General features: G+C 63.0%; 6 protein-coding genes across 6 annotated transcripts in view; 4 read left to right on the forward strand and 2 right to left on the reverse strand.

Annotated features, from left to right (window-relative positions):
• The first annotated feature begins 101 nt into the window (after positions 1-101).
• CHLRE_08g377900v5 (uncharacterized protein) lies at positions 102-3,949 on the forward strand. Its single transcript, XM_043065207.1, has 6 exons — positions 102-547; positions 996-1,160; positions 1,338-1,448; positions 1,770-1,850; positions 2,105-2,152; positions 2,465-3,949. Exons 1-6 carry the CDS (start codon positions 155-157, stop codon positions 2,933-2,935), a joined length of 1,269 nt encoding a protein of 422 aa, XP_042922208.1. The 5' UTR covers positions 102-154; the 3' UTR covers positions 2,936-3,949.
• A 738-nt stretch (positions 3,950-4,687) lies between these two features.
• CHLRE_08g377950v5 (uncharacterized protein) lies at positions 4,688-9,091 on the reverse strand. The gene is made up of 8 exons (XM_043065208.1): positions 8,703-9,091; positions 8,540-8,615; positions 8,398-8,451; positions 8,060-8,268; positions 7,751-7,878; positions 7,352-7,472; positions 6,918-7,052; positions 4,688-6,728 (listed from the first exon to the last, which is right to left on the reverse strand). Exons 1-8 carry the CDS (start codon positions 8,756-8,758, stop codon positions 6,476-6,478), a joined length of 1,032 nt encoding a protein of 343 aa, XP_042922209.1. The 5' UTR covers positions 8,759-9,091; the 3' UTR covers positions 4,688-6,475.
• A 928-nt stretch (positions 9,092-10,019) lies between these two features.
• Positions 10,020-13,397, reverse strand: CHLRE_08g378000v5 (uncharacterized protein). The gene is made up of 9 exons (XM_001694199.2): positions 13,226-13,397; positions 13,072-13,158; positions 12,857-12,948; positions 12,643-12,700; positions 12,402-12,471; positions 12,072-12,208; positions 11,645-11,925; positions 11,016-11,339; positions 10,020-10,837 (listed from the first exon to the last, which is right to left on the reverse strand). Exons 1-9 carry the CDS (start codon positions 13,338-13,340, stop codon positions 10,730-10,732), a joined length of 1,272 nt encoding a protein of 423 aa, XP_001694251.2. The 5' UTR covers positions 13,341-13,397; the 3' UTR covers positions 10,020-10,729.
• A 115-nt stretch (positions 13,398-13,512) lies between these two features.
• Positions 13,513-15,449, forward strand: CHLRE_08g378050v5 (uncharacterized protein). Its single transcript, XM_001694317.2, has 4 exons — positions 13,513-13,752; positions 13,865-13,951; positions 14,257-14,311; positions 14,523-15,449. The coding sequence occupies exons 1-4, from the start codon at positions 13,637-13,639 to the stop codon at positions 14,655-14,657; spliced, it is 393 nt and encodes a 130-aa protein (XP_001694369.1). The 5' UTR covers positions 13,513-13,636; the 3' UTR covers positions 14,658-15,449.
• A 253-nt stretch (positions 15,450-15,702) lies between these two features.
• On the forward strand, positions 15,703-17,734 carry CHLRE_08g378100v5 (uncharacterized protein). The gene is made up of 4 exons (XM_001694316.2): positions 15,703-15,990; positions 16,128-16,175; positions 16,384-16,586; positions 16,887-17,734. The coding sequence occupies exons 1-4, from the start codon at positions 15,855-15,857 to the stop codon at positions 16,974-16,976; spliced, it is 477 nt and encodes a 158-aa protein (XP_001694368.1). The 5' UTR covers positions 15,703-15,854; the 3' UTR covers positions 16,977-17,734.
• A 158-nt stretch (positions 17,735-17,892) lies between these two features.
• Positions 17,893-21,971, forward strand: part of CHLRE_08g378150v5 (uncharacterized protein) — an 8,039-nt gene continuing 3,960 nt past the window's right edge. Inside the window, exons 1-9 of the mRNA XM_043065209.1 lie at positions 17,893-18,225; positions 18,326-18,411; positions 18,495-18,629; positions 19,002-19,096; positions 19,875-19,929; positions 20,417-20,580; positions 20,857-21,010; positions 21,176-21,241; positions 21,644-21,769. Coding sequence (XP_042922210.1) covers positions 18,042-18,225; positions 18,326-18,411; positions 18,495-18,629; positions 19,002-19,096; positions 19,875-19,929; positions 20,417-20,580; positions 20,857-21,010; positions 21,176-21,241; positions 21,644-21,769 — 1,065 coding nt within the window. The 5' untranslated portion in view covers positions 17,893-18,041. The remainder of the gene's footprint in view (positions 18,226-18,325; positions 18,412-18,494; positions 18,630-19,001; positions 19,097-19,874; positions 19,930-20,416; positions 20,581-20,856; positions 21,011-21,175; positions 21,242-21,643; positions 21,770-21,971) is intronic.

Here is a 21,971-nt window from a genome sequence, read left to right on the forward strand (position 1 = left end):
TGAATGGGTGTGTCTCGCGACCCCCGGGCGAATCCAGCGCGAAGAGTGGCCCGCTTTCAACATAGTAGTTTGCTCGCGTGTCCTGCGCTTACACCTGAGATGTCCTGACACTACCTGAACTCGCGTGAGGGAAGGACGCAACCTACCGTTCCAAATGGAGGTCGACACCACGATGGAGGAGGGCCGTGGCGACCAGATGAAGCTGCTGCTGCAGGCTGTGGAGGAGGTGACGGATAAGGTGGAGCAGAAGGTCATGGAGGAGCCTCCTCCTGTCGTTATGGAGGACAGGCCGGAGGACCTCGAGGGATGCGAGAAACTCATCGAGGGAAGCAGTTTGAAGAACAATTTCCTCAGCATAGGCCAGGCCCTGGTGACCATCAACGATAGGAAGCTGTACAAGGACTCGGGCTACACGTCGTTTACGCAGTATATCGAGCAGAAGGGCGACTTTGGGTTCGGCCCGAGGCAAGCCTTGCGCTTGCTCGCCGCGACACGCCTGGTGCGCAACTTCCCACCAAATATCGCACTTCCCAGCAGCGAGCGGCAGGTGAGGCTTCGGGAGCGGGGAGCAGCGCAAACCGGCGTGCTTCCAGCAGCGAGTCGACCGTGGGTCGCTAGCGAAGTGCTCGCTCATAACGGCAGTCCGTCTGCTGCTTGTGAATGGATGTCCTCAAACAGCCGTTAGGATTTAGTATGACCTCCACGGCGACTAAGTTTGCGCGGGCTGGCAAGCTCGCACGCAGTGCGGGCTTGCGAGCTGCGCACTTGTTTGTTCCATACCTGGTTTTTACGATGACAGCAGTAATGGCGTTGGCAGGCTTCGCTCCGGATGCCGCTGGCCACTCGCACCTACTCTCCCTGTTCCCGCAGCCAGCCGTGCAAGCCCCTCGCCCTCCCCCAAAACACCCACCCACCATCCCACCCACCGCATCAGCATCACCCCACTAACCTGCCCTTTTCCCGGCCCCCTTTCCCTTGCTTTTCGCGCTCACCAGGTCCGCGCGCTGGTGGGGCTGGAGCAGGCGGAGGCGATTGAGGTGTGGAGCAAGGCCACCAAGATCAGCCAGGACACCAACACGCCGCTCACGCACCGCCTGGTGGAGAGCGTGCTGGGCAAGGAACTGCCCACCACCTACCGCCAGGTTACCCGCGATTGGCAGGTGCGAGCAGCCTGCTTTGCTTCTATTGCTACAGGGGAACAGCCTGCACGCGCCTGCTCAATGGCAAACGCTTCTGCACGCCATTACAAATCCTCTGCCGCGGAAGCAGACCCCTGATTTGCCAGTCGCACCTGCAAACACACATGCCTCCCTCTCCTGCCAAACCTACCCCTCCAGGACTACGTCTCCCCCGACAGCGACTTTTACGTCACGCCTGCGCCCATCCTGGCGGCGGTGCGGCGCCTGTTTGGCGGACCTATAGACCTGGACCCTGCCAGCGACCAGCAGGTGTGTGTGGGCGGTGTGTCAAAAAGCAAGTGGCGGTTGTGGGGGGGGCCGGTGTGAGCCTGAGCGTGCGCCGGTTGACCTGTGGTATGGTCTGTGGGCGCGTGACGCAATGGAGGTGGACTGGGCGAGGAAGAATGGGTGGATTGGGGGCGGCGCGGCGCCAGGGAGGCCCGCCCGGTGATGGGCTCCCCTTCAGGGCGCCGGTATTTGCACCTGCTTCCCTTCAGTTGACACGCCTTGTCCCCCTGCTCCTGCTCCTGACCCTCCTTCTCCTGCTCCTCCTCCCCTCCCACCGCCCTGGGCGGCCTCCCCCCGCCACAGGCCAACCAGTCCGTCAAGGCGCTCAAGTTCTACTCGGCCGAGCAGGACGGACTGGCGGAGACCAACCCTTGGGCCGGCAAGGTGAAATGGGACAGGGGCTGGTGGTGGTGGTGGTGGTGGTGGCGTTAGTCGATACTGAATGGTTTGAAAGCTGCTTATCGTGGGGCCGCAGGGCGACGGAGTTCTTGCAAACTGTTTGTAGATACAGCCCTTTGCTCATTGCGCCGCAACCCGTCACAACGCGGGCGAGCGGAACGGGCGTGTGGAGGTCCTCCGGTCCGCTTCCACGGCCGCTGATGCTGCTGCCGCGTGCCGTAATGCCGCGACGCCCGCAGGTTTTCATCAACCCCCCGTCCGGGGTGACGGGGAAGGAGGCGGTGCAGGTGAGCGCACGTGTGGGCCCACTCCATCACTGTGCTCCTCCACTCCCAAGCGTCCTCTTCCGCATCCACTTCCACATGCCCATCCTCTACACATGCATGCACCCTGTTGACTCGGCATGCCTCGAACTCCACCCCCGCAACGACGCGCCTGCTGTACCAATGTGCTCGCATGCATATGAATTCGTCATGAATGTAACCCCCACCGGGCTTCTTCTGAATTAACCATAACTACAACCTCCACTTTGCTTCTATATCACCCATTATGAACGTAACCCCCGCCACCTCGCACACGCGCGCCTATGCCACCCGCAGGGCCTGTTCCTGCAGCGCGCCCTTCGTGAGGTGGGCTCCGGCGCCGTGAGCGAGGCAGTGCTGCTGCTCAAGGCCGCGGTGGGGCAGCGCTGGTTCGGGCCCGTGCTCGGGCAGCCGCACTGCTGGCTGTCGGAGAAGGCGCAGAAGAAGGCGGCGGGCAAGGGCGGTGGAGGCGGAGGCAGGGCAGGAGGCGGAGGTGGGAGGGGCAAGGCGGCTGTGAAGAAGGAGGAGGACGCGGAGGACGGGGGCGCAGAGGGCGGGGAGGGAGGCGGAGGCGGAGGCGGGGGTTGGAAGAAGGGCGGCGGCAAGGCGGCGGCGGCGGCGGCCGCGGCGACCACGCCGCGCGGGATGGTGGTTGTGTACGTGGGCCGCCGTGTGAAGGAGTTCTGCACCTCGTTCGCGGACCTGGGTCACATACCCGGCTACAACAAGAGCTGGAAGGCCGATAGCCGTGGGAGCGGGCGCGGGTAGCGAGGCGGAGCGGAGTACGAACACGAGCACTGGCGCTGTTTGGTGGTGGACTGGTGGTGGCATGGCGATGGCGGGGGGTCGAGGACTAACCCATAAGTGGGCTGCACTGTACGGCACATGGGCGGGACAGTGACGTTGAATGTGATTGCTGTGATGGTGTGGTCCGGCGGCTCTCATCAGGATGCGGTTCGTGGTGATCAGGTCTGGTGGGGTTTGTACAGTATGAAGGCGGGCGCTTTGATGCCGGCAGCTGCAGCATGCGTGATCTAGGGTGCTTGCAGCAAGCCATTACTAGTCCTGGTATCAAGTCGGATGCTCTGAAATGTGTTCGTATGTGTCGTCGTGATCACGGAATGTTTTGTGCGTGCTTTGGCCGCGTGTCCTGCACTGCGTGCATGCAACGGACCACGGAGTGGATAGAGTGTTTGCAGGGATGGAAGCGTGTGTTAATTGGAGGTCTGGGCGCAACGTAGCTGTGAACATAGGAAAGGCCGCGCGCATTGTACATGAATATTAGGTAGGCAGGTACGTATACATCGGCGTCGGTGGCAAGGACGAGCCGGAGTTACGGAGTGCAGGCAGGGCGCTGACGTGCACATGCGACCACGCCTGATGGTGCTGGTGAGGGTGTGCGCACGAGTGGGTGGCGGCTGCACGGCACGATGTGCAAGGCAGGTGGTTACGCGAATTAGTGATCAGAGTTAGGACGTGCTGCTTGTGAGCACAGAAGCCAGCGTTTAGCGTGATTCTGGAAGAAAACGTTGCGCATTGGCGCATGATGAGTCGCGGGGAGGCGGCGCGGTGGCAACCCCGGTGTAGGTAAGGCTGCTTGGAGGCTTGGAGACATGAGTTGTTGGCCTGACAAGGGCTATCGGAGGCTTTGGGGCGATGAGAAATTGCGGCTTGCTCCAGGTCTGTCGCAGGGATGCGCGAATGGTCGGTGATGTACGGTTACCTCCAACCAGACGGACATGGCTGGCTGGTGTGGCGATGGCCCTGTAAGCGGCAAATCACTGGAGCGGTAGGGTCTGGACTCAGCAGTGCGCTGGGATGGGGTAAGGGAAGCAAAGCAGCTGACGTAACTGGGTACAGCAGGTCGGACCGCGGCCGGTGGGCTGCGGCTTAGCTGGTGCGGTCAGCGGTCTTGCGGGCTGACCGGGGGCGGGGCCGGGAGCTGGGTGGGCTCCGGGGCCCTTGGCGCAACGGCGGAGCGGCATCGCTCGCAACCCGGGGTACTTCGTGCTTCAAGTTCTTTTTCCTGATGGTCAAGCAGCACTTGCACTGGGAGGGGGCCAGGGTGGCGGTCGGTTGACGGGTCTTTCGAAGCGTTGCATACCAGTATGCGGCGTACTGGGCGTGCGCTACTGCGCTACCCGTTACCGCCTTGGCCTCCGCTGGACTCGGTCGCTGGAGGCCCGGCTGGATCGCTGGAATGTAGGGTGGCCACCCGCCACCGTCGCCCACTTCGCCTTAGGCGGTATGGGGCGAACTTCTACGGCGTGGATGGCAGATACGCGCACGGCGCACTGTGGCCTCATGGCCGCATCCCTGGCCTAGTACTCCCTAGCATTCGATGACCCTTGCGTGGTGCTCAACACACCATCGCGCCGTGGCATTGCAGCGTTTGCCGTATGGGTGCGGGCGCCGTCAGGGCACGAGCTTGTGGGTCCTCGCGGCGGCTCCCATGCATTCGCCATGCGGCATGCGCTGTGGAGCGGCTGGTGCGCCTGGCGCCCCTACAACAGATTGCAGCATCCAGTGTCATTACAAGAATAGGTGGGCTGGGCCGCGACGACCCGCAGGCATGCGTCATGTAAATTACGAAACCCAACACACGGTTCATACCCAGCGACGCGGGGCCGGCGCAGTTCACGCCTCGCTCCCGCCCCGGCTCTACCACATGTCTGTGCCCATACCAATCGGTTATTGGGGCAATCAATGCTGTTCGACATCTGCGCGCCACGCTGTCAATCTGATGCGGCTGCGCACTCTCCAAACTCGTACTTAACGTGAAACGCCAACTCATCTCCCTCGTCTCCTTCTGGAGGGCACACCCAGCACCCAGCATTACGACAGGTGTCTCCAACAAAGCCACCTCCATCAGATCCTGCCCCCTGGCCTCATATTAAGGTGGCCAGTCAACGGCCTTGCAGGGGCAAGCCATCGGAGGAACGCGAATAGGAATGTGCTGCCCAAATCTACTCTACCCGGGAGGGCGTCTGCCCCGATTCAAGTCTCGACGGTTATGCATGCAACACACGCGCCGGGATACCCGGTCCTCGCAGCTTATTGTCGCAATACTAGCGAAGCAAGGAAATCACCATTGCGCATCGTGCTATCCCTTGTGCTGCTATCCCTTCCGCTTACCCTACGCATGCCAAAGCCCACGCCCCCACACCTCTGCACATTGTCACCAACTCACCACTACGCACTGCCTACACACGCTCCCGAAACGATATGATTTCTTCTCTTCTCGAGTCAAGTTGTGTTGGAACCAGTGTACAGACTCAAATGCCATGTAGGCGGGCCATCCACGTGTGCCTCGCCGTCACGCCTGAATAAATCCACGCTCTTTGTACGGTCAGGTCTCGGACTCCCACACGCAAAGCTCGCAGATTGTGCCACGTCACGACACGCCACGTGTCCCCCCTTTCCGCTTTTCAGCTGCCCGCTAGCCCTCTCCACCTTTGCCTTGTGCGCCCTCCACAGCCAAGCTCTCGCTCTCTAGTACCGCGTCTGCATGCGTGGACCTGCAACTTCCACCTCGCGGCATGAGACTAAGGCCACACACACACACGCACACAGGCCACATACGTGCCACTACCCGAGTGATTGCCTTTTTGTGTGTATATATACCGACTCAATTCCAACAAACGGACATACGGGAAAACCACGCCACACTAGCGCACTCGGCACAGACCCAACAGATTCGTGGCCGCTGCCAGCTTTGTACCTTCCTTGTACGGCAGCCACCACAAGACACGTCGCGCACTGGCGCCCCTCCTCTCCTCTCGTTCTCTCCACGGCGCCCGCCCATAATTTCCGCCGACTGTGTCCTTACACCGCAGCAAGCTTGCTTCTGCTGCCATCAAATTAGGCGCCACATGTGCCTGTCACCGCACCTTTTGTCACCGCAACCAATCAGACCATGTCGCTTAGCCGACCGCGCGACGCGGCGAGGCAAATTTACAAACCCCATGAAAGCCTTATCATACATACATGCACGCTAGCGAGCCGGTTTGCGCCGTTGTCATCACATCGGCGGAGGGTGGCCGCGACAGCGGGGCAAGCCCGCCCGCCATTCGCTGGCATGCACGCCTCCCCAGACTTTGGAGCGCCGGGCCAGCCTTGTACTTTACGGAAATTTTGGAAACTACAGAGAAAGCTACAAACATGCCGATCAAATGAGGCGGAACCGCTTATATACTGGCGAAGTGCCGGTATAGTTACCGTCACCACCTACAGCCACGTGTTGAGCTCCGCCCGCCATGGCAACCAAGCCGGCCACGCCCACGCCCATGCCAACCCCGCACCGATACATCATGCGCCGCGCACGGCCAGGCGCGCGATACGGCGGTACATGGGCGAGTGCACGGCGCGGCCGCTGCTGCCGGGCGCCTTGGCGGGCACGCCCTCCACCTCCGCCAGCGTGGTGAGCACCTCGCCCGACTCGGACAGCGGCTGCTGCAGCGGCGGCGCGTCCATGGAGGAGGTGGGCGAGCCGGACGGCGAGGCGGCGGGCGGGTCGGAGGGCGTGGGCAGCACCAGGTCCGGGCTCGCGCTGATCACGTGCCTGCACACATACAGGCATGCATACGCGACGTGTTTGTCAGAACTGGGTTTGTAAGAAACCAGACCTAGCAGCGGAGGAAGAACATGCTTGCCGGGCCCGCAGAACCAAGCCCCTGCATTCCGCACACAGCGCCGACAGCGCAAACAGCCAACCAAGCCAAGCCGGCCTCTCATTCAGGCTCCCACTCACCAGTAGCCGGCCGCGATCTCGTCGCGCAGCTGCCCCGCCGCCCAGCCGCTCATGCCCAGCACCAGCTGGAAGTCGGAGGGGCGCGCGATGCCGGCGCTGACCAGCCTGATGGCGTCAGGCAGGCCGCCCATGTACCTGCGCATGTGGGGTGGAGGGTGCAGGGTGGAGCGTCAGGCAGCAGTGGATACCGGTACGCTGGGATGGCGTTGGGTAGTGGGTGGGCGGATGCGTGCTGACGGGTGGTGGCGGCGGCGAGGGCCAGTGCTTGCGTGCACCGGTGCTGCACACTGCGGGTATAACAGGCAAGTCGGGCGCACCGCCACAGGCGCAAGGACGGGGGGCGCGCAGCTTGGCCGTCGCGCACGCACAGGCAGGGCGTCGCTCGGTGCTAGGATGACCCTCATGCAGCGTGTCACAAAGGTTTGCGGACTCACATGCCCTCCGCAATCTTGTGCGCGCGGCCCACGCCGGCGAAGCGGTGCAGCAGCGTGACGTGGTCCAGGTGCACGGGGCCTCCCAGGTGCAGCCGCTGCGAGCCGAACGCGTCCTTGAAGCCTGTGCAAGCGGGTGAATGCGTGTGTGAAAGTGTGTCGAAAACCCAAAAGAAAACCGAAGCCCGCCCAGACGGCGTTGGAGTTATTTACGGATATCCACCGAATACCGAGCGTGTGTGTGTGAGCATGTGTGCATGTGTGTGTGCGCGTGCATGTGTGTGTGCGCGTGTGTGTAATAGGAAACAAAGTGCTCCATGCTTCTGCCCCCCTCCTTGGCTATCAGGACCTATTTCGCTCGGGCACATAACCCCTCCCGCATCAATTTCCGGCCTAGCTCACCGCTTGCGGCGCCCAGCACCTGAAGCTCCTCCACCCGCAGCGGGCTGGGCTTGTTGAGCACGTAGCCCACGCTGCCCACCGCGTCATCGTGGCTGGTGATGAGGATCACGGCGCCGGTGAAGAAATGCCTGCGTGCGCGGCGGGTGGAAGGATTGATTCAGAAGGTTGGGGGAGGCGGGATGGGGTTGGGGGTGTGGCTGCTGGGGGAGGGCGAGGGCAGTGGCAAGAGCATGGCGTGTGAGGAGATGTGGGTCCCCCGGGGCGGGTGCGAGGACGCTGGGGCTGGAGGATCGAAGGGAAACTGCTCACATGTGGTCGTGCCGTGCCAGCAGCAGGCAGCCCTGCTCCGGCTCCGGCAGCGGGTGCGCCCAGCTGTCGCCGCACACGAGCGGCGGATAAGGTGGCCGCTGAAGCTGTGGCGTGGGGCGCGCGGCCGCGGTCAGGCTCCGCCGCTCCGCCTGCGCCCGCCGCGCGGTGCTCTCCCAGGCACAGAGGTGTGCGCGGAAGGCGCGCCAGTCCTGCGATGACGCAAGCGAGGGGGAAGGCATCCGCAGCGGGGCGCATCAAGCGTCGGTTGCAGTGCATACGGATGTTGCGAGTTCCGGACGTGCTCGCGCCCCCTGTTACTACGCAGCCCTGCGGCTCACCTGGCCGGTCTTCTCGGTTGTGGGGAAGCTGAGAGACGCCTGCGCGTTCAGCCCCTGTATGGTATGTTCGAAAAGGGAAAGTTGAAAAGGCCGGTTCGAGTTTGACCGCACTTTACGCCCTTCTGATAATCGCATTGCGCACCTCATGGTTTGAGTCTTCCTTGAGGACGCAGACTCGCACAGGCCGTGCTACAGAGGCTGGTGCTCGGAACGAACAACTGCGGGCATCAGCAGGAAGCGTTCACGCGATGAGCCCAAGATCTCGAGCAGGACGGCCTCCAGATGACAGCTGAAGCAGCGCTCACCACCCGCGGCTCGTGGAAGCAGTGCGCCCTGACAGTGGTCGCAGGCAGGACTCCATGGCCGCTCGCTTTCGCCCCTCGCCGTGTCGAGCAGGCCTTTCCTGTCGTAAACGCGCTGAGCTGCGCCTGGAGCTGACGACTGAGCGAGCGAGGTTCGCAGTGACGGCCCTTCAGCTCTGCAAGCTTCTGATGGAACGTTGGGGTTCAGTCTAGGGTTGCGGAGAGTGTCGCTATCACAGGCGAGTGCACTATGTTAATGTCGCGAGCGTCGCCTTATCGAAATTGCCTCCGAATTCTGTCCAGGATTCTTAATCCTTGGTATTATGCCGGGGAACCGCGCCCGCCCACTCGCTCGTTCCGGTGATTTTGCGCGCAGCGTTGTGTGCAGTAGTAAGAAAAGTAGGAATCTATACGCTGCCAGCGACGGGAGCGGTGTAGCTCAGGGGCTCACGCTGCTTCCCGCCCGAGCATGATGCAGTTGCCGTCTCGGACCCCACTCCAGACGAAGCCGGCCGCGCACGGTATTATATCATAATATGTGATAATATCAGCAGGAAGCGACCGGAGCGACCGGCTTTCCACGTTCCTCACGTTGCGGCTCCTGGACGCCCACTGCAGGTCGCCCCCTCCGCAGCTCCTTGGTCCGTCTTGGTCTGGTCCGCCAGCCCCTGCCTCCTGGTTCCCGCACATGGCAACGACCTCTGATCTTGCATTAGCCGGCTCGCAGTCTGGAGAGCCTGCCATTGTGCACCGCGTTTATTCATGTTAAGTTGCACCCGAGACAAAAGGAGGACTGCACGCGGCGTGCCTCTGGCTGCCTCTGACTCTGGCGCCAGTGGCGCGTGCGCTTGCCTCCACATGAACCGCAAGTAGCCGAGCGGTGCTGTGAAAGTTTTCCGCGCGTTTCGTCCTTTGAGTCTTTGAGAGCACGGTTGGCCGCACGTTGCGGCTCCTTGGCGAGTCGGCGCCCACCGTGCTGCACCGTGCTAGCTCCTCGAAGGGGGGTCGTCGGCCCCTAAGCTCCTTCGTCGGTCCGCCTGCTCCTGCGGGATTCCCGAAAATGACAATATTGGCAATGACCTGAAGTCTTGTGAACTTCAGGGAACTCTCATTCTGGGGAACTGGCTGGTGTGTGCACCGCGTGCATTCGTGTACACACCGTCAAGCTCCCGGAGGCAGGATCCCCTGCCTCGGACTCCGGCTTTACCCTTCGCACCCATATAACATTGCGACGCGCTGAAGCGGTTGGGTCAATTGGGTGGGACTATCGAAGGCTGCCCTCGCCTGCCCTCGCGGCCTCATGTAACGCTTTGACAACACCAGGGACTGCAGTCTTACAGAAGCCCTGCCAAGCATGCAGGGGCTTGTCAGCGCGCATGCAGCTTCAGGCTGTCTCTGCCCGAGCTGCCGGCATGCACCCGCTCCGAAGCCGCCCTACCTTGTCATTCAGCAACATGCTCCATTGGTTCACCCTGCGTCACCGTAATCCGAGCGAGAACCCGTGCCTTCAGCGCCAACCACATAGTGTGCTTCCTTAACGCTGCAGCCGCTTTTGCGTATCACAGCTACACACAATGTGTCCATGCCCATGTGCATCCCTACCCGCCGAGCTACTATGCCTGTGCATCCGGCATCGCTCCATCTACATCGGGAGGCATCGGCCGTGCCGCAAGCTGCTAAGGGCACCAGCACCTCCAGTGCAGTGCGCACCCCGCCATATGCAACGCTGCACTTGCCAGCGCGTGGCCGAGGCACATTGCCCGGATCCGCACACCACGCCGCCCAATCAGCCTGCTATGATCCCGGATGACATGTTCCGTTGTCATATGTATTGAACACTGTGCCGATCGGTCACACCTTGCGGTGGTTTCGAGTGCGGTAATGCCCGTCCAGCCGCCCTTCCGCGCTGACACCATTCTGCGCAGTCGCGGCCTTGCGTCCGCCGCCAGCGCGGCCGGGCACAGCTGGCTAGGTGACTAGCTGGTCATGTCATAAGGGCAGCAGCAGTGGAGGCGGTGCGCCGCAGCGCTCTAGTTGCGGCCGCCGCGGCCACCGCCACGGCCACCGCCGTTCGGCACGCCGGTGGCATGGGGGCGCAGGCCGCGACCGCCGCCGCTGCGGTCGTCACGGCCACCGCCCTGCACAGACAAGAGGGCAGCAGGCGCATTCGGATATCACGGTCGGCACAGTGGCGTGGTTAACAAGCGCGATAACACTGCTTATTTACTTGAATAAGATCTCCGCTTGCCATGGCCGCATGGCGCATACCCCACACCGCACCCGCCAGTGCCCAAGCTGCTACCCTCCCCGCCTCACCCGGCCGCCGTGGCCGCCGTCACGCCCGCCGGGACCGCCGCGGCCGCCCGGGCCGCCACGTCCGCGGCCGCGCCCGCCGTAGTTGTAGTTGTGCCGCAGGCCTCCCAGGCCACCAAAGGTCTCCATGTCCAGGCGGCGCGCGTCGGCTGCGCGCTGGCGGCCGTCGCCGCGGCCGCCGCCGAATCCGGCGCTGGGCGCGGCGCTGGGGGCGGGAGCGGGCCCGCTGTCGCCCAGGTTCATCCGCTCGAGCGTCTCGCAGCTGATGACGTCGAAGAAGTCGTCGCGCGAGTAGGAGCTGCGCACCTTGACCGCCTCGCCCACCTCCTGCAAGGCCCCAGGCACGGGGGAGGCAGAGGACATGCCGTGAGAAGAGACGCGAGAAACACGCCGCTTGGAGCGCGGGAACTGGCCCTGGGCCCAGGTTGAGTCTCGCCCGCATGCACTTTGGCCCTCTAAATCCTTGTTCCCGAACCATCCACACGTGATAGCACACCAGCTACTCACATGCGCCTGACCAGCCTCGCGGCCCAGCCTCATGCTGCCGCCCGGCGCCTGCAGCCCCTCTAAATGTCTTCCCACCCAGACCCCGCTCCCTTGTCACAGGTAATGTGACCCTGCCCGTATGTCACCTTGGCCAGGTCCTCCTTCTTGAACTTGGCGTTCTGCTCCTCGAAGTTGAACTCCTCATTGGGCACGGGCAGTGGCATGGGCGACGAGGCCACCGCGGCGGCAGCGGAGCCCGGCGGCGGGCCCGCGCGCGGCGGGGGCGGGGCGGGGCCACGGCCAGCCGGGGGCGGGGGGGCGCCTCGCCCGCCACCCACCTGGTAGGGCGCCTGCCCACGGCCGCCGGGGCCGCGGCCGCCCGAGGGGGGAGGGGGGCCGCCACGGCCGGGCGCGGGGCCGCGCAGAGCTGCAGCGCAACGCATGTAATCGCCGTAAGCCCATTGCGATTGCCCATGCATGTACAATTACATCGGCGCTTGCAGGCTACTCAGGTCACACATTCGCATGGCGGCCATCGGGCCATGTAAGCCCATGCTCTACATAATCGCTTACCAGCGGCTGCCTGCGCATAGTTCGAGGGCTTTGGGGGCGGCTGCTGAGGCGGGAGAGGGGCGCGCTGTGCTGGCGCGATGTGCACCTGCGGGGCCACCTTCTGAGCCGAGGCCGCGGCCACCGGCGGGGCGGTGGACCTACGAAGGGGCACGTGGGGGCACACAGTCATGATTGACGCTGAGCATGAGGACAGCACCCAGCCTGACCACCACCGAGGGTTGTGCTAGCCTGGTGGCGGAGGGGCTGAAGGGCCACAGCATGTCGGGACCGCAAGTCCACCTGCCGCGTTAGTCGTTACGTCACCCGTGTGCAACCAGCCTCCCTACTCACGAGTACGCCGGCGCCGGCGGGGCGGGAGGCGCGGGCGGAGGAGCCGGGGCGGCGGGCGCCCACTCGTTGCCTGCGTGGTCCAGCAGCTCACGTAAGTGCAGTAGCAGCTTCGCCAAACTGTGGGTCCTGTCAGCGACGCTAGGGCTCGACGCCTAACCGTTTGCACGGTGAGCTGGACACGCACCGACACCGGGAGTGCCCTGCTGTACCCCCCGCCCACGGCAAGGACGTCGGCGCTTACCGTAGTGGGCCGGGGCGTTGTAGCCGGCGTTTGCCGCAGGCGCCTGCCCCCACGGGTTCTGCGGTACCATACAGCAGTACACAGCAGAGCTGCAAGTGAGTGCGACCCCACATGTGGACTTCCCGGACATGCCTGCCGAAACCCACCCGTGCATAAAGCCCCATGTTGAGCCGTGCTCATCAAGGAAAAGGTTGCTTTCTCAAAAGCTTCTTACCGTGGGCTGCTCCGGCACAGGCGGAGGCGCTGGCGCACCTCCCGGTGCGGAGCCCGGCGGTCCCAGCACCGTCAGGTCCTTCATATCATCACCTGTATTTTGCATAGAAAACATACAGATCCTTGAATATCATACAGTCACCGGGGTAGCCCGCGAGGGGATCCCTGACCAGATCGTGACACTTGTCGCCCTCGTCGCCCTTCACCAGAACTCACCCTTGAAGATGATGTAGTCATACACCTCGTTGCTGGGCGGCACCTGCGGGCCGCCCACGCGCCGGCCCTCCGTCCCGAAAGACCGAACTGCAGCGAGAGCGCTCAACTTCAGTCGCAAGCCTGGTCCAAACGGCACCCAAGACCGCCTGCTCACCCTGAGCCAGCGCAATGCTGCTCTCCTCCATGTTGATGTTATACAGGATGCCCTCATAGCGGATATCGGACTTGCTAATAAGGCTGATAGGCGAGTTGAGGTAGTTCTCCCCCATTTTTCCAGGCGTGGCGGGGGCGCAGGCCCCTAAGAGTTTGCTAGTATGACCGTTGGGAAGGGGGGGCTATAGACCTACGGTGCTAGCAGCTCGGGGCAAATGGACTCGGGGGTGTGCATGAGGGCTCAATCGGAGCCTCGGCTCGACTCGAGCTGCAGCAGCCCTAAAAATCTCGTCACTTTATTCTGTTACAAAATTAGCGAGCGCTATTATAGATAGGGTAGCCTGCGGGGCGTTTCTGGACCGTGTTGCCACGCCCATCGTGTACCCTTTCGATTTTGCGCTGCTAAGCCACAATGGCGTACATTCTTGATTTCCTCTCGTACATGTGGGAGAAGAACAATGACGACTCTGCTTCCTACAAGGAGTGGCAGGACTTCCTTGATGTCGCCGAGAAGGACCGCCGGCGCGAGTAAGCGGGGCTTCTGGGGCACATGGAGGCATACAGAGCTGGTTTTAGGCTGCAGGGCACCGGCCAGGACTCGACTGGGAGAGCGACCCGACCTGCTTGTCCCCGCCTGCAGTCGCATCATCGCGTGGCGCGAGCGGACCATGTATGACGATTACGCTGCAAACGCGGAGGAGCCCATCATTTACAAGCGCACAGCCGGGTGGGTACGTGTGAGGGGCGCGTTTTATGGGGGTTTGGCACGGTTGGGACAGGGTTTGGTTTGGGTTTGGGTTTCGCACCAAAGCACGCGCCGCGGTGGTGGTGGCCAGTGCGGTGGGAACTGAGCTGTACGCTCAACCCGTCTGCGGGATGTGGCCGTTCATAGCGCTGTGGGGCATTGCATGTGGAGGCACGGGTGGCGGGCCGGGGCGCGCTGGCGCTTTGACATGGAGCTGTGGGTCCTCGTACCGTACGTAGTATGCCGTGGCGATGCTGTTGCTCAGCACTCGTTCCACTCGCGCGCAGGTTCGTGTGGCGCGAGGTGGACCCCACCGGCCAGGCCAAGAACCGCAACCACACGGTGAGCTTGGTGGATTAGACCGAAACCACACGGTGAGCTTGGTGGATTAGACCGAGGGTAGCTAGGATGTGTGGCCGCGGACAGGCCCTGAGCTTCACTTGCTGGCGCCGGCCGCACCCTTGCCACCGCACCAACACCTAGGCGGTCCTGCTCTGCCGCATGAATGCCCGCGCCTGCTCCTCTGCCCCCTCCTCTCTGCTCCTCCCCGCAGTACATGTACAACCTGAAGACGTTTGGGCACCGCAGCTACACCCGGCGCGACCCCTCGGAGCTCCAGGCGGCGGCCACCTCTGTTGAGGCGCGCGTCAAGTCCGGCGAGCTGGGCGGGCTGTCGCCACTGGCGTAAATGCACGGGAGCTGGCGCAAACCACCGGAGCTGGCGTCAACGCACCGGAGCTTATGCCTTGCGCATTTGAGTTGGAGCTTGCGTTTTGCGCTCTTGCATGGAGAGAAGGGAAGTGCTGAGCGGTAGAAGCAGCTGTGGCCGTTAACGGCAGGAAGGAGGCGGTCGGCAGGCCCGGAGCAGCTGCGGTATGCTGGCAAGCTGGCAAGGCTGTAGCAAAACTCAGGGCTTCAGGTGCTGGCGACAGTGCGGGCGCCATGCTGCTGTGTAGCCGACCAGCGCATCGCCAGCAGCGGCAGCAGCAGCGGATGGAGCGGATGGAGCGGCTCCTGGAGAGGCCGCTGTGTTGGGTTTGAGCATGGTGGAGGCTAGAAACTGGGCGCAGATCATATGCCCGACTGTTCGGGCTTCAAGCACCCCTAGCCAAAAGCATGCTGCCTTATGGTCATGGAGTAGCTAGGCGCGGTGACGAGGCGATAGGCGCGGGCTGGAGGCGCCTTGGCTTATTTCGAATGACTAGGTCAGAAAGACTAGATACTGACACAAAGGCACGAATTGATGCGTCTTGTGGGGTGGTGAGGGCTTAGTTAGATTGGCCACTGATGGCATTGGAAAGGACAACGCTTGCCTGTGTGCCATGACGCAATTAGAACATGTGTGTTATCCAATAGCTAGGAACGTTTGAGTCACACGGTGCTTGACTGGTGTGCGTATGTGCACTCCATCATTGTTAGAGAGGTTATCGCACCCTCGCCTGTGGGGTCAGTGGTGCACGCTGTGGCGGTCACCACGCCCTCTACCCCAATTCCCCGGCATTCCCCCCGGCCGGCCGGCACAGCCTCGGCCTACCGACGGCCTGCCTCAGCGGGCATGCAAGTGAATGTGAGACACCAGCGCTGCCATGCCTTTGGTAACTGCAGCGACACTGCGGGTCTGCGGCGCGCTCACAGGTGGCGCGCGCAGGGTCCCACAAACACCCACGCGTGCGCTGCGCCGGCCGATCCTACTTACCCGGCGATACGCCCAGTTAACAGCGAAACGTATCGCCTTCACATAAGGTTCGAGATAGCATCGCTGCTGGTGTCAAAATAGAAGAGCTTTCAAGAAACGAGCTTTTGGCGGGACATTTCAGGTGCCTCTATTTAGTCGGCCGTGCGCACTCCCTGGCATTTGTGTACTGCTGCATAGCACTTGTAAATAATGGCACCAGCTAGCGTCATAACGGTGCCAAGAGGTGTGACAAGCAGTGCTAAATTGCACAACCTGCCCATTAAACTCGCGGGCAACCAGCCGGTTGATGCCCTGGAGGGGCATTTTGAGCCCAAGCAGCGCGAAGGTGGGTGCATTTGTCCACCCCAGTGCTCCAGTGCTGCTTCGCCCCCGTCGCCTGTAACCCCAAGGCCGCCCAGGCCCTGACACGGCTGTGCACCTGCGCCTGGACCTGCGCTCCCCTCGCTGCCACACCCCATACAGATGGATCAGCTTGCATGGAGGCTTTCTTAAGAGGGCGTGTGCTGCGAGGTGGGTCATTACAGACAAGCCCACACAGCGGCCAGCACGACCTTTGCTCTACCCCGGAGCATCCCATGGGGGGCCACCCCCGCCTTTGCCGTAGTCCAGCAGCCAGTGGCAGGATCACGTGTGCACGCTGCCGGAGGGATTCAGCCTTACCAATTTGCCGTTTGCCCACGCACGCATTTCCACCAGACCGCGCCCCGCCGCAACACAGGTTCCGACGTTGAGCTGCCGGCCGGCTACCGCGGGCTGCTGCTGCGCCCCGCGCCGGGCGCTCAGGACAGTTCCGACGCGTGCGAGCGCAGCTGGGTCGCCGCCGCCACCTTCGATCGCTTCACCGCCTGGAACCACGACACCGCGCCCTCGGCCTCCGACCCCGTGCGTCGCGCGCTGGAGTGGTGTGCGCTGGCGAAGCAGGCGAGTGGCGACGCGATGGCACGAGGGTTGTACAGGGTTGGGACACGGGAGCCCCCGGGGGCTGAGGGACGGGCGCGGCTGGAGCAAGGCATAGGACGGACTAGCAACTGGGGGCTGGGAACCTGGGGTGCAACACGCATTGCACCAGAGGTTCATTGCACGAACAAAGTCATGGTGACTGGGGAGGGGAGGGGGGCTATCCTTGGCAAGTGTTTAAGTGGTCGTCGTCCTTGGCACAAAGCTGAAGGTGAAGCTGCGCGTGCGTTACTTCCCGTCCGCTGGCGTGCTGCCCCCCTCCAGGTTCACGCGGCGGTGACGCCGGATGAGGTGGAGGAGGAGCTCAAACGCATGGCGGAGGCGGAGGCGGAGGCTGCTGCCACCACGTCGTGAATGACTATGGCAGGCGGGCACATCTACGTACACGAAGATCTTGTGACAGCAGCGGCGCCTGCTACAGCCGGGACAGCTGGAACAACAATCAGCGTGATCGGAGCGTCGGGTGTAGCGCTGTGGCAGGGGTGTTGAAGTGCACGGAAGCCACTGCCGGCCGGATGTAGGAAGGCAGGTGGACGGGATGCAGCGCCGACGGCAGTCTTGAGCACGTGTGTGTACAACATTGGCTGGTATCAAGGGGTTACAGGTTTCTCAATGAATAAGTTTGCTCTGGTGCAACGGGACATGTCGTGGTCTGTATACCTTGCTGTACACGCCTAGGCAAAGCGTGAATCACCTCAGAGCAGGGGAGCGCCTCCGGCCTCCCTGTCTGCCCCGCCTACGAGCGTTTCGCGCATGCGGGCACATGAGGCAATTCATCCTCACTTTCGGGCTCGCAGTGGAAAACAACATTAGGTTTGCGCCCAGCTTGTCGAGCACTGGCTTTTACTGGCGGCTTGGAGAGTGGGAGACGCCGGCCGCGACGAGGGGGCGCTCTTGAGTCGGCCGGGGCGTTGAGAGGGGTGTTGCGCGAACTGTCCCACCGCGGTAGTCCCCAGACGTAGCCCGAGGTTGGATTGGCATTCATTTTGCGTGTGCTTATGATGCGATAGAATCCGGCAGCCGGTTTGGGCGCATTTCTCGGCACCCGGGCTACTCAATCGCAATTCCCGTGTGCGCTTTTCACGAGACTGCGCCCTTTAATGCCGATTTATGCACGTTTGTGCTGGTTCTAACAGCTCTTCAGCGTCCTTTGGTGTATTTGTATCCGCTGGGAAAGGTCGCAGGTGCGAGGGCCCCTTGGCCGGGCCCCCAACAGATGGGGGCGCAGGCCAATACCCCATGCTCGAACTCGAAAGAGGGCCCCTCCCATTCCGTCAACCTGTCTACAGCCACTCCCGATTGACTCCACGTATATGCAGTAGTCACCGGGTTCGCTTTCAGCACCCGATTGAAGTTCGCAACGTGGCGGGCTTGCATTGCACAGCAAACCCTTTGATTGTCAAGGCTGCCTGTGATACCATGATGCTTGGACAAACACGAATCCTACGCGGAAGTCGTAAGGCTGCCGGCGGAGCGGCAGCGCCCCTGGCCAAGTCGGGACCGCGACCGGTCGTGGTGCGGCCTGGACTGCATACAGCGCCGCAACAGAGCCATCTGGTCCACACTAAGCCAACGGTGGTGGTGCGCTCGTCCGCTACTGCTGGTGAGTATGACAAGGGCTAACTAGGGCGCCATCGAGCAATCGGCTTGCACAGAATGGCGTGTTGTTTGACTGCACTATGGTGGCCAAACTATGCACACAGACAAAGCATCCATCTCGCAAACCAACGGCGTGGAGCAGTCCACATCGCCTTCAGTCTACAGTTTCGGAAACCTGAATGTCGAGGAGGTGCGTGCGCGGCCAGTCCGAAGCGTGCGAATTGTGCGCAAGCGCCTGGCAGTTATATAATTGGCACCGGCTTGCATGCGCAGGCGTATGACTTGGAGCGGAATGACTGGAAGACCACCTCCCTCAGCGTGGTCGTGGTGGGCGCGTCCGGCGACCTCGCTAAGAAGAAAATCTTCCCCGCGCTCTTCGCGCTGTACTACGAGGGGCTGCTGCCGGAGGTGCGAGCTCGACAGGGCCTGGGGCGGGGGAGCCGGAGGCACGGGGCCACAGCACACGCGTGGCAGAATGCGGGTGCAGGGCTGGCGGCCTGGGCTGCGGACCGCCGCACGTGACCGCGGGGCCCCAGTCATGGAACTCGGCTTATCGATTTTTGACGCCCCAGCGAGCAAAGCTTTATTTGTATGGTGGACACATGACGGCCGGATACGTCGAGCTGCGCGGATCCCCAAGTCAGGCCAGGTGTTGTGGCACCGTGCAGGCGTGTGCAACACCTGTGCCGGGCCCGGGGTAACCGCCGTCGTCGCCGCCCTGCCGTACCGTACGAAGATTCTGACGAAAGCCCGCTTCCACACCACACACACGTGTTGCAGGAGTTCCACATCTTTGGCTTTGCGCGCAGCAAGATGACTGATGCGGAGTTCCGGAACATGATCGCCGGCACGCTCACATGCCGTATCCACGCACGGTGAGGCTGCTTTGGGGGTGGAGGGTTCTTAGGGTGCATAGGACAGCAAGGGGTGTGTGCGGTAAGGGGCAGGAGGAGGGCCGGGGTTCTGGCTTTGAAAATCCGGAGGGGTTGGCAGCAAGGGAGCAGCCCACGGCAGCCCGCTTCAGGCCCACGCCCACACGTGTGGGCTGTGGTCTGCTCTTAGCGGCCTCACTTTCACGTGTATGCGCACGTGCTGTGTGCTGGTGACTGGTAAAGTGGGGTGGCTGGGTGCGGGTGGCCTCGGGCAGCCGTGGCAGTGGCTCCTAAGGGCGGAGCAAGGAGTGCACGGCACAGGGCACACACACACACACACACACACACACACACACACACACACACACACACACACACAGCGGCACGGCACGGCAGCGCACAGCAGCCCCCGGGTATCCGGGGCCTTTCATTCATTCAAGGAAACGGGGGACTAGGACCACGGCCAGGTGTGGGGCCCCGGTCCCGCGGCGCCGGGCACTGCACGAACACTGACACTGACACGCCCGGCGGCTCCGCATGGGCATTCTGCAGCGGGTCGGGTGCACACGGCACTGACGCGTGGCACTGACACGTGGCGCTGACACGTGGCGCTGACACGTGCTGGCCTGGGAGGCGCGGCAGGAGCAGCGCGTGTGGCCCCGCGGCTGGTGTGGGCGGGCGGGGGCGGGAGCGAGGGCCCGGCCTCAATGACCCGCCATTCCTATTGAGGAGCCATGCCTGACAACCCTTTGCTTTGACAACCCTCCCGCACCCCTTGCAGTGAGAACTGCCAGGAGAAGACGGAGAAGTTCCTGGAGCGCTGCTTCTACAGCGCGGTAAGGGGGCGGGGGGTTGAAAGTACAAGCCCAAACTAAAGCGAACCCAATGCAATAGAGCGAGGAGGAGAGGGGGGGGGCGAAAGGGGATTGGCCCATGGGCCCGGAGTGGGCGATGTTGGCTTTGGCGACTTGGGTGGGATGGCCATGGGCAATGGGTTGGGGGCGAAGCTTGGCACTCTTGCACTCTACGGTTTGGCACGGCAGGAAGGGCGGAGCACTGAGGCGGGATGGGGCCGTGCAGGCTGGGGCGCGGGGCCTTTGAACGTCAGGCCAGGCATTACACGTGCGGTGCCCTGCGCATGTGACAGGCAAGGGAACGCACAACTTGCCAACCATCCTTATCATGGCATCATGCCCTGCCACATCCCGCCACACACACACACATCCCGAACGCCGCCACACCCATCCTCACCCATCCACCCCCGCCTCACCCAATCCCTGTGATCCCCACCCCTTCCCGCCCACCCACCCAAACACACAACAGGGCCAGTACGACGAGGCCGCTTCCTTCCAGACGCTCAACGGCCGCATGGGCGAGGTGGAGGTGGCCTGCGGCAAGCCGCGCAGCAACCGCATGTTCTTCCTGTCCATCCCGCCCAACGTCTTCATCGCGGCGGCGGGCGGCGCGGCCGACTTCTGCTCCACCAAGTGAGGACGCGGCTGTAGCAGGAGGAGGAGGAGGAGGAGGAGGAGAAGGCGGGAAAAGGGGGTGTTTGTGAGGGGAAGGGGTGTAAACTACAAGGGCTCTTGGCATCCGTGGAGTGCATTCCCCACCCGCCACTGCTAGTCTGAGACCTTCTACCCGCAACTCTCACACCACCACTACACCAACGACAACAACACTCACCCACCGCCGCACCCCCCAACACTCCCCACCACCCTAACCCCCACCCTAACCCCCCCCCCCCCACCCCTCCCCGCCAGGACCGGCTGGACGCGTGTGATTGTGGAGAAGCCCTTTGGCCGCGACAGCGCCAGCAGCGCGGCCCTGGGTCGCGGCCTGGCGGCTCACCTTCGCGAGGACCAGATCTACCGCATCGACCACTACCTGGGCAAGGAGCTGATTGAGAACCTCACGGTGGGGAGGAGAGGAGAGGGAGGGAGGGAGGGAGGGAGGGGCGGAGGGGCAGGGGCGGAGGGAGGGACAGGGGCAGGGGTTCACGAGGAGCTGTGTCCCTGCGTCCTGTGTGTGATTCCTTAAAACGTACAAACCACACACACTGCCCCCCCGCCCGCTTCACAGGTGCTCCGCTTCAGCAACCTGGTGTTTGAGCCGCTGTGGTGCCGGCAGTACATCCGCAACGTGCAGGTGGGGGGGCGGGGGGAGAGAGGGCACAGCGAGCGTTTGGGGGTCACATTCATGATTAATGAAGGAAGTGGTAGACGGTAGACGAGCTTTGGGGGAGGGGCGGTTGAGTGGCGGACAGCGGTGGCGGCGGCTGGGGATGGGGACGGAGCGGGGCGTTTACCGGCATGGCGGCAGAGGGGCGGCGCCAGTGTGACACTGCGCTGAAGGCACTCCCGAGCAGCAGCAGCTGAGACGGGTACCTCTCCTCTCCTACTGCGAATGGTGGCTTGCATGGACGGTTAACACCCCCCTCGCCAACAACAAGGGTACCTCCGCGCTCTATGGGTTCTTGGCAATCGGTTCTTGGCAATGGTTTATTTTGGGGTCGGAATGAGCTAACCTCCCCCTCTCCCATCCGCGCAGATCACGTTCAGCGAGAACTTCGGCACCGAGGGCCGCGGCGGCTACTTTGACACGTACGGCATCCTGCGCGACGTGATCCAGAACCACCTGCTGCAGATCCTGGCGCTGTTCGCCATGGAGCCGCCGGTGAGGGAGGGCTGAGAGGGAGGCAGGGGGAGGGGCAGGGGGAGGGACAGGGAAAGGGACAGGGGGAGGGAGGGGGAGGGAGGGGGAGGGAGGGGGAGGGAGGGGGAGGGAGGGAGAGGGAGGGAGGGACAGGGAGGGAGGGAGGGAGGGAGAGGGAGAGAGGGAGAAAGGGAGGGAGGGGAGGGACAGGGAGGGAGGGAGG

The sequence above is a fragment of the Chlamydomonas reinhardtii genome, chromosome 8 (assembly GCF_000002595.2).
Source record: "Chlamydomonas reinhardtii strain CC-503 cw92 mt+ chromosome 8, whole genome shotgun sequence".
NCBI classification, from domain to species: Eukaryota; Viridiplantae; Chlorophyta; class Chlorophyceae; order Chlamydomonadales; family Chlamydomonadaceae; genus Chlamydomonas; species Chlamydomonas reinhardtii.